The sequence below is a fragment of the Solea solea genome, chromosome 6, assembly GCF_958295425.1.
Source record: "Solea solea chromosome 6, fSolSol10.1, whole genome shotgun sequence".
NCBI classification, from domain to species: domain Eukaryota; kingdom Metazoa; phylum Chordata; class Actinopteri; order Pleuronectiformes; family Soleidae; genus Solea; species Solea solea.
The window spans coordinates 6,181,407-6,195,359 of NC_081139.1; the positions used below are offsets into that span (position 1 = coordinate 6,181,407).

The 13,953-nt window shown below is 38.1% G+C and overlaps 1 protein-coding gene across 1 annotated transcript; it reads right to left on the bottom strand.

The window, feature by feature from the left end:
- Positions 1-762: 762 nt before the first annotated feature.
- On the bottom strand, positions 763-13,155 carry myg1 (myg1 exonuclease). The gene is made up of 7 exons (XM_058632867.1): positions 12,810-13,155; positions 11,957-12,069; positions 9,110-9,269; positions 8,314-8,463; positions 7,278-7,400; positions 6,640-6,821; positions 763-1,237 (listed from the first exon to the last, which is right to left on the bottom strand). Exons 1-7 carry the CDS (start codon positions 13,089-13,091, stop codon positions 1,048-1,050), a joined length of 1,200 nt encoding a protein of 399 aa, XP_058488850.1. The 5' UTR covers positions 13,092-13,155; the 3' UTR covers positions 763-1,047.
- Positions 13,156-13,953: the final 798 nt, after the last annotated feature.

Genomic DNA, 13,953 nt, shown 5'->3' on the forward strand with positions numbered 1-13,953 from the left:
GGAAATTGAGCGTAGTTAACCTTGTCATGACACTGGCTGTGTACCGTTTGGCAATGAGTTTCTTCCAGAATTAAGCAAGCTTCACTACTGACACTTGGATCACAGAGCAAGCTGAAGTAGCCTGTATATCTCTTTGTAGTGCAATAGTTAATTTCAGCATGCTGGGAATGAAAGAACTGTCCAGGTGTCCATGGAAATCAGGCCTTGAAAGGAAAGGCCGTGGTAGTCACAGGTTTTGAACATGCAGGCGTCAGTTGGCAGAGAAGGCAGCCGACAGTCGGTGCATTTACATCCACATTAATATTCTAAATGTTATGAGACACAGAATCGGATACAGGTCACGCTGTATAGTAGGATATTACATATTAGGCCTTCTGTTTTTTCCAGTTAGGGAAGGGATGAAGGAAATGCTGCTGATGATATTTGGTTTTCAGGAGTATTCTTTGGCCACATACAGTACATTGCTCATTATGAATGTCTCCAATCTTTTTTTTCCTGGCAGTTGGTGACACATGGCAAATTCTGTGTTTATAATCTATTTTTATGCACATTCCATATAAAACAGCTAGACCAACAGTTACCCAAAAGGTATTCTTTTAATTATTCTGCCATCAGTTGGAACTTTTAACATCAAACTTGGGGACAAGTATTGCTTTTTTCAGAATAAAAGGCAACAAATGTGATATTTTGTGCATGTAAATGTAGGTAACAAAAATAAATATTTACAAGCATAATTGGAAAAACAATATGGGATTTAAGGAATATAATCCAAATGGTCCTTTATTGAAAATGAGCGCCAAAACAAGAGTACAGGTGGGCAGGGGAACAACATTGTTTTGAAATACAGGAAACTACGGAACTGGTCCAAAGTTATTTGGCTTCCATTTCCATACCATCCCAGTTCTAGCAAGACAGAACCAAACAACATTATCCCTGGCTGTGACAAACAAGCGACAACCTGGCAAAATAACATTTTAATCCTCACTATTCTCTCTAAAGACTGACCCCTGAGAACAAAATGTGCTGTTGGCTGTACTCTGTGACTGGTCAACTGCTTCCATTTGTAGGGGACTGTGCAGCAGCCTGCAGGGTTCTCCGTGCCATCTCCAGGGCTCCTTCCTGGGTCTTGTTCCCTCCAATAAATCCTCCAGCATGAACAAAAATGCAGCCCTCGATCCCACTGAGCTTTGACAGTGCTTCATCACGAACGCCACGCCACTCCTCTAGCAGGGACAGCCTGGAAATAGAAGACAGAAGGGCACGTTGGCTTCCAGATGGACACTATGTGGTCAGCTGCTCACTTCCTGATGAGACATTACTTTTATGAGACACACTGTGCTGTACATGTCTGCCAAATAAAGAAATCAGCACCAATTATTATTCATAACGGAAATATTAGTAACCGGTAATAATAATAATAATAATAAAATAAAATGAAATAAAAAGTATTCAAAATGGATATGAATGATGATTCCCTCCCTTTTATTTGAATATAGCTTCACACAGTTAAATTGCTCCCATTTTCAGATTCCATGAAAGGAAAGCTAGGTAAATTGCCAATTTTAAATGTAAACTGCAGTGATGCACACAAATAGCAACAGAGCAATCAGTCCAAGCAAAACTGCAAAAACAAGATCCGCTTCATTTATCTGCAGTTATGTGGAAAATTTCAACATCAGAGTCAACATGCAATCTTACAAAGAGGGGAAACGATCGGCTCTGTCAGGTTTTATGATCTGACCTGAACAATAGAGCGAATGGAGGCTAGAAATTCATAAAAATGGAGATCAGCTCATTTACCACCCTCTGGATGAAGCACATGTCTCGGTCCACAGCCTAGCGATTGTGTTAAAACACAGTTTTGTATGCATCATCATTAATTTATTGGTGTCATTATCAATTCTGATGCATCACTTCACTGCACGTCTCTCCACTGCTTTTAAAATAGAAGTGGCTAAATCTCACAACAGGTGTCAAATTTCATTAAAATGTCACACCATCCTCAAACTCCTCTTCCTTTTTGTCAAATGCTAAATAATTAAAGCTGTAAGAAAAAAAAGCTACATGATTGAATTAGAATGCAAGTCTGAACTTTTTTTCCCTTTTGTTCTCAATTTTGTTTGTGAACTTTCTAAATATTAAATATTATTCTGAATAACAGTCTTTCAAACTGTAACAATCAGAAGGTGAGGAGCACTGAAAAAGACCAGAAAGTGTAATATGAGCACATTTCTTTGTACCATTATCTCCAATAGGTTATCTAAACAATAGAGCAGGGGAGACACGCATAGCAAACCTGTAATCCCTGTTAAATGAATCAACCAATCAATAGCTCCACAGTATAGCTGGAAAACGAGCTCTGCTGAAAGGTCAACAGCGCTGGTAATGAGGAAAGAAGTAGGAGGGGGAGGACTGTTGTTATGACAGACCAGGAAGATGTGATTCTCAATATGACCAGTCTAAAAATAAGCTCACAATTAGCAAATGACCCTTCCCATGGGATAACACTCCACTTAGACCCTTATTATACCATAATGAGACAGATATTGGGAGAGAGTGATTCATTAAGGAAAAAATATTACTCAAGATGACTTATACTTAGATTAATGTTCAATCAAAACTGATTTACTAGATCCAGTAGATCCACCATGGATTCACAGATAGTTTTGAAAAACTCACTTGTTGTACCCACAAAAGGGTAAAACAACACAAAACTAAACTAAATATGTCAAACATACATTTAAAACTAACCCTGATATTTTACTGGATTAACACTTGATTTAAAAGAAAAAAAGAAAAATGGGTCAATAATTATTAATTATAAACCTAATACAGGAGGCACAGCAGGTATCCGTGATAGCAGTTAATGTGTTTTTCCAAATATCCTCCGGTTGGCCTTGCTAACTTTCAGCACCATGCTATGTTTTTCATCTCAGGGAGGAAAGAGTGCTTCCACTCACCTCTTCCTCCCCTCTGGTTCATATTTCCTTCGCAATGCAACATTGATAAAAATAGACTTTTTTTTCTTCCCCCAGGTGCAGCAGCAGGGACAAAGGTGATAACAACACACACCTTTTGCATGGTTGGTACATGCCCACTGGGTGGAAACAGGCCACCCAGAGACAAGCCATCTGGATATATGTTTCGTGGAAACCACTGTTCTGATGTAGCACCACACTGACTACCATGTTTGACTGAGTTGCTGGTTTTTTTTTTAGTTTAAAGCATCACCACCTGATGAGATTCTGCAACCAAGTGGAAAAAGTCTTGCAGAGGGATAAAACGAGGGAGGGTTAGAGTGTTTGAACGATGAGGAAGCATGATAGGGAAGAGGGTGGAGGAAGGAGAGTTGAAAGTGGAGGAAGATTTAGAATTTACTGCAAGACAGCAAGGCATATAGGAAGAAAGGTAATAAAGTGGAGATGGGTAATTATAGAACAGAAATGCTGTATGTAAGGCAGAGACATGGGGAGGCAGGAAAGAAACAACAGGAGACCATGAGCTTGTGGAAAGAGGTGAAAATAGAAGGCATGAGAAAAAGAGCACCGATTACATCATAACCTCTTCCCGTTTCTTATGGCAGAAGAACAAAGACACCGAAAGGAATAGTGGCTCAGATCTGCTGCCATGACAGTGACATTTCAAACCTAAATTATGTGAGATGTCACATTTAGATCTCCATCTTTATTCAGCTCCACTCCACACAGCTAATTTGCCACAAAGGAATTTACACTCTGAAGAACAAACCGCTAACAAGACCCTTAAAAGCTCCATAAGAGCATCAGAGGAGCAACTTGTCTTACAAGACAAATGTCACGTGAACAGAACAGACAGAAGCACCTATTGTGTGCAGAATTTGAATGACCATCTTATAATCTTAATGCTCTTTTATGGAGATTATTTTCTCAGCAATTACTTTTCACTGTGTAACATCTATAATTATCTTTCTATAATATAGTTTCCATTATTAGTGGTCCATCCTTCTAGCAGGGATTATAATTTTCAAAAGAGATTGACAGGAAACAATAAATCTGATCATGCAATCATCAGTGTTACGGTTAGTAATTTTGTCTCATCAATCGCAGTCTCACTAATTACCATTCCATCTGAATCAGGATTGTATTTAATTTACTGCTGATGCAGAGAAAATATTTCAGCTGCTTGTTCTCTTCAACTTCAAGAGACAAAGCCTTAGCAGTCACAGGAAACACAGGTGTGTTCAGGAGACAGAAATTAAACGATTTTAATTTATCTTGCAGCTGCTTCTCTTAGCTCAACAACCTGTGAACACTGCATCACTTTCACTAGCTCTCAGTTTGTTTTCTTGGGGTAGAGAATTTCAGTCTGACAAAATTATGTCATAGTCTGATTTGCAGCACCAACACTTATTCTGGCACTAATGAATATTCAAATATTGATGATTCCTTCAAACATTCAGCACTATTTGATTGAAATGCTCATCCATATGTGTGAACCACAACAAATTATTTACAGATATTTCCAGGCTTCAACTAGTGATGCTATAGCAGCTGAAGCAGCAAGATTGGGTCACGAAGAGACAGCTGTAGCTAATGAACAGAGAGATGAGCAAAAGGAGGATGGTGACAAACAGGCTGCTGTGCAGGAGCCAGTGAGGCCAGTTGGGAGGAAGCACCAAATGAAAACTGGGGTGGCACAACATTGCAGTATTAATGGTGAAAGTGAGAGAGGTGACCATTAGGTAAACTCCTCTCCAAAGTAAAGAAACACAGATTTAATCTGACAAATGCACACTTCTGGTCTGAGTGGCACAATAAAAAATAAAAATGTGTTTTCTTGCCAAATGCCACCATATCTAGTTTAGGAAGGGACTGACACACAAAACAACAAAAGGTTGACAGAACCAACAGAACGGTCCACGTTTTTTTGTGTTTAAGTGTCATTGAAGTTCAACATTTATGGCTTTTTTCTTAAGATTTTGGTGAAATTACTTTAATTTGGCAGAAATTGAAGATAATTATACTTTTTTTATAACTGTACAACTATCTGATTGTATGAATTGTTGTTTTTCATTACCCTAGAATTATTATTAATTATTTTTTTATTATTATTATTTTTAAATCGATATCAGTAGTCAGCCCACAATGGCTAAACTGGACATGTTTGAGTTTTGATGCTAACTAAAGGCTGCATAGATTCTCCAACACACTTGGAAGTGAAGGGTAAGGTGAGGGATATTCAACTGCAACATCACCAATAAATGTTCCTAATTTATACACACTTTAACTTTAAAGCACAGTAGAACTTCAAACTACAGTGCTCTATTTTAAGGATTAATTGGGTCTGTAAAAACCAAATAATGGATATATGCAACTTCTCAGAGTCCTAAATTACATTCATAGTCCAAAGGCTTGTGCTAAGGAGATGTGTTCTTTGGGGGATTATGAATCTCACAATTATTAATATTCGCCTTTATAACAATCGTGGCACATTCAAAACAATATGTCCCAGCTTGCTGTATTGCAGAGTGTGCAATTAAAATTAGGGAAAACAAAAAAAAGAACCACCTGAGTGAGAGGGGTGTGTGTGTGTGTGTGTGTGTGTGTGTGTGTGTGTGTGTGTGTGTGTGTGTGTGTGTGTGTGTGTGTGTGGGTGTGGGTGTGTGTGTGGAGAAAGGGCTCAGGTGGCTGTGTATGTTTACACTATCAAACCCTTGGAGACCAATGTGAGAACAAAACAACCTTAGTCTCTAACCGGATAACATGTCAGCCCTCTGTGAGCCGTCATCAACTTGTCTATAAAATATGAAACTCAAATCATACACAGGGGTGTGGATCCGTCACCAGAGCTCAGCTTGGTTCAGCACACATTGGAGATACTGGAGCTGTGTCTGTCACTGTTTTCCACCAGCATTTAAATACATCCTGTCTGAGACTATTTGTGTCAGTGTCACAAAAACTCCTGAGAGTTCAGCTTGCTTGATTTTAGACAAGTTTCTTGTATGACTTAAGTTAGGGGCTGCAACCACATATAGCAACTGGCAACCTATAGCCAGTGCCTTTTCAAATATTCATGTGCAGCATCTCAAGGAGCTCCTGGGGTGTTAAGAGTGATCGAAGTAGGAATATCAGAATCTCTACTCTTTGCAGATGATGTGGTTCTGTTTGCTTTGTCAGACTGTAATCTTATGTCATGTAGTGTGGTGAAGTCAGGATGAGTCTTCACCTAAAAAAAAGGTTTGGCCCTCTATGGACTGTAATAACTTTACTGATGATGGCGCATGCCTAAAACAGCGTAATAAGACCGTACAGGAATACAGGAGTCAAAAAGTTACACTCCACGTATCACACATTTCCAAAACAGCAATAACGCAAAATGCTAAATTATGATGTCTAATCTTATTATGGGAAATGGAAAGCATTTTTGTTCATTAATAAACTGTGTCAGGGCATATTAGACTATGGCAGGTGGCCACAGTATGAATATTGGGGAAACAGCTGCTTAAAGAAATGGTGTGGGGAGGATAGAGCAGGAAATTGACAGGTCTGGTGCAGCAATCCAATCACTGAGGGAGCTGCGCCAGAAAGCAAATTTACCAGTCAATGCTCTGACTCTGACCTATCAGCTCTGGGTAGTGACCAAACATAAAAAAAAGATTACCTGTTCTGAAAGGTGTTGAGTCCAGCAGGGACACACTGGACCCTCCACTGTCCATTCTGGTCTGGGTAAAGGACAAACTTGACGGGCATATCCACTTGAAGCTCATTCTCCAGGGCAAAGAGGTGCTCCTTCCAGGGACACCCACCCTTGGCGAACAAAACAATCTCCCCACTGGGATCTACCTAGAGATGTTAAGGGAAGCGCAAAATTGAAATGAGAAGTGTAAAGATTAAGATATAGGAGAGAGGCAGCAATTTGTTTTATGTGTAATTTAAGATTTATAAGAAAGTTAAGGATAGATGAAATGTAATAATAATCAAATAATTATTATAGCTTTAAAACCAAATTTCTCAAAACAGCAATAATAATAGAATATTAGATATTTTAATAAATATCTAAAGTGAATGATACAAAAAATAAACAAGTGTCACTGAGATGTTTATTCAAAGTTAGTTTGCACTAATTAAGAACTACATGAAGATTAAATAGCTCATATGAATTCACCATTTATTTCACAAATCTTCAAAAGCAACACACAAACAAATCAAACACAGAGACACAGGTGAGGCTAAGAAGGAATCCCCGCCTCCTGGAGATGATCATCATCTCAAAGAAGTAAACATTAGATAGTCTAGTACCTGATGCCTCTGCTCAATAGCTTCCTCCACCACCACACGAGCAGGCAACCAGGAGGACTGGTAAAAATCCAGACGGTCCAAGAACTCCTCGCCCACCATTTTTATTGCCTTCTTGAATCCCTCCTAGTGAAATTATGTGCAAAAACATACATGCTGTTGTCAAACACAGTGAATTAACATAAGAATACTACAGTAGACATTTACAATTAAGCATTTAGCAGATGCTTTTATCCAAAGCGACTTACAAGGGAACATATGTAGCATATGGTAAAGGCAGAAATAAACTGTTTTGTCAATTCAGATTTCCCTTGAATGGATAAATAACTACCTGTTGATGAGTATAGAATCTTCATGCTCAGTCTTAACTGTTGTCAATACAAAACCCTCTTCACTTTAAAGTAGGTAAAATAGGTTTACTACTTTAATTTTCAGTGAATGTTGATTTATAATTCATTTAGTGGGGACAATACAGTCTTACGTAACCACTTTTTCACTGATGTTTGTAGCTGTGCATCATGTAATGCCCTGCATCTGACTTCTCACACTCATCATCTTGTGAAAGGAAAACCCAAAAGCACATGAATTTAAAAAAAAACCGAGAGTGATAGCTATAGACACAAAAACATGACATAATGAGCATTTGCGCACACACACAGAAAATACACAAAGAGGTCGTCCACCCCACTGAGATAGCTCAATGGAAAAAGTGTTATGCAGCCAGGCTGCAGGTATCTCATGAGAGCAAACCAGTGTGGTTTTCCTGCAGGCATTCACCTCTTGCACTAACGAGATACTAGTCCATTTCGGCACCTCTTTTGATTCAGCATAACTCTGACAACGGCCTCTGACGTGCTCAGCATTCTACCTGTTGTGTTAACCACAGGGGTATTAACTTGTATTGTATTTTTGTTTTCACTACCAGTTGCTGAGGTTGTGAGCAATAATCATGATGCAATGATAATGAAATGAAATGAAATGAAATAATGCAAATTTGGGTACACAAATGTACCTGCTCACGTTATGCATATGCACTCACCTCAGTGTCCTGACTCTTGCTGTTCCAGCGAGGGTTTAGGTGGCCAACACGTGCACTCAGCGTGCTGGATATAGCGTAGCGGGCCTCCCCATCATACTGTGAAATTCCATTGTCAATAGCATCAACTTCCTCCACAAAGTTCTCGTAAAGCTGCAAGGAAGACGCAAGAGATTAACCAACATTTTCTTCTTCTTTTTTTTTTTTTTTTTAATACAAGCATTTCCATCCTCATAATTGACAAGTAAGTTTGTACGTGGACCTAAGCTTTGGGGCACAAATAGAGGTGTGAACTGGACAAGAACAAAACATGCAATGTTCAAAAATAAACAAAATCCCATTTGTGATCAAAATGATTACATTGGGCTAATTAAACTGACAAATCATAAGGACAATGAGAGTTTAAGTTAATTGTGATAATTCAAGTGTTATAAATGCAGTGTCCTCAGATTAAATCTGTTGAACTATGTCATATCCATATCAAACTTTTTTTCCATAATTTTTGTCTGATGAAGGCAAAATGTCATACACTGAAGAGTTAGAGAAATAGTGACTGTGTTGTCTTTTGAAACAACCAAATGTGTATGATAAAGTGCTACATGAGAATACAATTTTCTTTCTTTCCCACTTCAATGAGCCATTTGCCTCCCCCACTCAATGTGGAAACTTGCTTGAATTTAAACCTCAGTTTAAATTCATTTTGACAGACAAGGCAACATTTTCCACACCAATAAAGAAAAAAAAAGCAATCAATAAAAATCTCCACCATGCAATAAATCCATCACCATTCACCCCTCACCTTGTCATACAACACCTCCAGCTGCCTGTCCCCCTCCTTCAGCTGTGTAAGCTGAGATAATAACTGATGACCAAAGTGCAGGTAGACCAGGCCAGCTGAACTGAGTTTGGTAACCCACGTTTTTTCTGGACACAAGCTGTGGAAAGTCTCTGAAAATGTTCTGTACAAGTTAGAAAAACACATACTATTAGTTGTTGGCAAAGGCAGAAGCAGAAAAGTCCCCCTAGTACAAGATATTACTCTGTTTTCACATTTTATACAGATTAATCAATTAATTCTGAAAATAATCTGCAGAATAATGGTGTGATCCTACAATAATTTGTACAATTTGTTTTAGAAATACTATCTTTACAAATTTAATTAAGAAAATAGATCACTAATAGTTTCTAAAGAAAAAGGTTAATCAAAGAAAAACTATCAAAATCAAATTACAGCAGATTGTACTAGTGCCATCTCTGACCTTTTGAAGCATATGTATTATGTGTAAACTAAAAAAAACCTAAAGAAACACACCATTGATTAGTCTTTTGCTCATTAGTCACTCCATTTAAAACAATTTTTGCCAATAACAGGCAGAGTTACATGTCTGCAGCATCCAGAGGTACACTGAGTCACATGTACATGCATATTCTCCCCAGGTCCAGAGAGCGGGTGTGCATTAGAACACATGCTCATGTATGCGTTTGCAAACGTGAGAACACATAAATAAAAGTCAGTGGAGGTCTCTCCTTAGCCACATGCTGATATAGGTGGGCTCAAGCACTGAGCCACTGATGGCCATTTAATTCAGGCTTAATTAGGATGTTTGGGCAGCACAGTGGAAAACAGACTCAAATGAATGAGTGACATGTTGGGATGACGGGTGGGGAGGGTAATCACAGCCATTAAAAAGACTAATTGGCCAAGCTGAAACATTTCTATGCTGATTATCTGAAGCTGGGGGGGGGGGGGGGGGGGGGGGTGAGAGCAGATGATGGAAGGAAAGAAAGATGCCGCTTTTGTGAAATCATAGATGGTTTTCACCTCTGAGCCGATGAGCATTTACCAGTGCAATTTAAGATCCGAGAGGTGTATTTATAGTATTTTGACATTTCATGACTCTTTCCCCTTCAAGACCTTAATGAAAAGATTATTAGCAAGTTTTTTCCCATCATGATGCAGAAGTGGCTCTAATTGAGAAAGAAGAGAGTGTAATTTTGAGATTTGTCAAGCTTTAAAAGCTTGTCTGGTATTTACTTTGTTCAATGAACATTTCAGTTCTGAGTAAAATGTATGTAAAACCATTTAAAGGTTCTTGTTGGTATATTTTGGTAATAAATGTTTTTCCTCTTGTAGTTTAGACAGATGTCCAGTCATATCTTTCATTTCTTAAAAGTCCAAATTGGATATAGCAATTTCAATTTATTTATGCTTTGAGTCCCAGATTTTAATTAATTTAGATCTGAAACTCTGTCTTTCAGTTTTGTCAACCCAATCATTGATAGGTCAATTTCATAATTAATATTTAACAGTGTGTCTAGATCAATGATTTTGAGTATGTTTTTTAGTTCCCCTTTTAGATAAAAAAAACAAAAAAAAACTACTTAATTCACTGCACTCTTCAAAGATTTGTGATAAATCAAGTTAAATTGTGGGGTATGGAGATACCAGTATTAAAGATTGTTACATGGATAAAGTATGATGCATTTAAACCACTCTAAATCAATCTTCTCATACAACTCTCAGAAATAAACAACTGATAAATAATAAGTATATGAAAAAAGGAGAGTGCAGCATTAAGTCACAAAATATTAGTGAAATGTAGGTCCTAAATTTCATAAAGTTCAAGTGGAATTCCAAAAGAAAGGCCTTCGAGCCACTGATGTGGAAAAATGTAAAAAAAAACAACGTACTGTATTAATACACACATTTTTGTTGTGAATTTTGAGTTTTGCTGTCACCTAAATCTGTACATAGCTACCACACCGTATTTTTCAAAATGCTACTGAAATCACATCATTCTTGTCAGCTCCTTATTCATCTTCGTGCACCACTTCTGCCCATCCAACCCTGACATCACAACCACATTTCCCCTATCCACATATGTGAGTGACAGTCACATTCTCCTGTGGCCTCAACAGTGTTGTGACCTCATGAGCTAACAGCAGGGGGGCATTCATTTGAAGAAGCACTAATTATCACTAACCGCCTGCCAAGAAAAGAGCTTTGGCACATTTTTTATCACCCTGGTCATAAAAGCCATCTCTGATTATCATCAGGACATTAAACCGGGACACCTGGAAAGGGTTGATTACTCAATGTGATGAGACTTCGAGTGAAGGCGATCATTGAAAACTTTGGCAAGAAAACACAGAGGCTGTTCCTTCATGGTTTGTGTAATCAGGATGCTTCAACAAGGATGTCAGAAACCTTGAATCGAGAAATGTTCTTTCTCGTTCTTGGAACTTACAAAAATTGTACGGCACTAAACAGGGTCAAGAGGTCTGAAATTCAGTTTTTAGTTCCAGTTTTAGAATTAGGAAGCTATATTGAGGCCAAGGAGATGTGTAGTTGGATCCAAATCTAAAGAGCTTCATGAATAAATATGAATGTATCAGTGCCTGTGTATGTGTGTGGGTATATCCATCTTTATAATAATCGGACCAGTAGTTGCATGCATTATGATATAATCAAGCAGGAAAAGCACAGATGTAATTAATCATGGGAGCTCAATGGCAAGAGCAAATCTAAATGAAAAGAACCGGTATTAATGCTGTTTGTTACACATGTGATCGGCATTCTTCCAAACCTACATCTACAGAAATCCAAAGCTTAATCAATTGCAGCACTTTTCTGTCATTGCTGTACCTCTGATGATGGTCATAGCGGTGCTTCTTTGGGTCAAACTCTCCTCCCACATCTACAACGACATCACACTCTGCAAGCTGCACTGGATCCCTGGTCCGAACAATTTCAGCATCCTGCGCATTGAATAGAGAGATTCATAAATCTGAAGGCATTTATGAGTCAAGTATCTGGTAAAGTGGAAGAGAACATTGTCAAGAAATGGACGACATCTGGATTTCATACATGGGCCTCATTTAGGTTTCATAAGCCACATCAAACCAAGTGCCAAATCCATTGATATTCTACTATAATAGTTTTCAACTACGTCAATAGTTTGACCATAATTGGACCAAATTGTTGCAACTCTTGGTGAACCTCTGCCTCGGATGTTCAGTTAAAGGCTTAATTGGTCATTTATGGACCACATATTATATCAACATATATAACTGAATAGCTAAGATCGCAGATTAATGCCATATATAGGTTAATTTCTTGAATACTCTTTATAGTTTTGGCTTAGGCAGCATTTAGACATTTTAATTGCACAGTAAGAGCATGTTGAAATATGTTAATCATGCCATTTCGTCCTCAGATGTGAAATAGATTACTTTTTTTGGTGCATAAATTTAAATCATCTTTCAGAAGAAATGTGTACCAATGCAACAGCACCCTCCTCTGGTCTGTTTTAACATGACACGAGACCCCTTACAGAGGAATACAAGTATTATTTCATTAAAGATATCATTTGAAATATAGAAAAATCACGGTCAATATGTGTTAACGGCAGCCTTTAAATTCAATTAGCAAAATGTAGTTTTGGATGCAAAACACGTAAAAAATAAAATACAAAAAGTAAAATAAAGATTGTGCTCACCTTGTACTCAGGTAACTGACGGAGGATGAAACAGGCAAGCACTTCGTCACAGTGAAAGGTGCCGTTATGAGTCCCAATCTTTTTACCGGTCATTTTTTCTGAGCAGAGTCTCTTTGCTTCACTTGACATGTGTCGTGGTCTGAAGCGAATATCGTCCACAGAGCGCGAGCAAAAGCAGTTGGCCTGAAAGTTTGATGGTCGTAGGAGACTCGCTTGTTTGCTTATGTTTATTAAGGTTTTTCTTCCCGTTAATTTAACAGCTAACACGCGAAGACGCCACATTCAAACACAACGAAGCGAAGCGCGTTGGTGGCGGAAGGATTTGGTTGACGGACCGGATATTGTGCGTTTGTTTTGAGATCCGGAGAACCGACCGTGTGCAACCATAGATGTATTTTATTTATTTTTTATATATTTATCTTATCCAATCCCTCATAAAGCCAAAGAGGTCACCTTTAAAATACTAAAAGATATTTATGTAACCACTTCTTACGTGCAAGATTTAACCACAGCTCCAGTATCTCAAACTGGCCAGTTCATGTATTCACAGGGCTCTCGGGTAAGCGAGCGAGACTTCGAGACTTTTGAGTTTGGTGTTGATGAAGTTGAGGCAATAGATTCTTCCTCTATGATTATGCTATTTTATCATTTCTAAAAGCAGTGAGTAAGATTAATGCTACACGATTAAACTCCAACTGCAGTTTAAGAAAAAATGTGATTGGGAACTTCTAACTGTGGAGGGCAGCATTGTACATCTTACTGTACACCCTGTCAGAACTTATGGGGAGAAGAAGAAGATGCAGTTTATATTCTCAACCGATAGGTGGAGGTGTGGGTCACCTTGTGTTGAGATGTTCCATGGTCGCATGTCAGCCATGGATATGATACACCCATGCTATGATTCCACGATGCACGCGGGGAGGGAGTGGAGTGGGAGGTCGCCGACCCCCCAAGGACCACCCACATCTTACCTCTTTTTGTAATGACCAGAATGTATATATACATATATATGTACATATATATATATATATATACATATATATACATATAAATATATATACACATATATAGTATATATATACATACTGTATATATATATATATAAATATACACAATTTCCAGATAAAAACATAGAAATGTATTT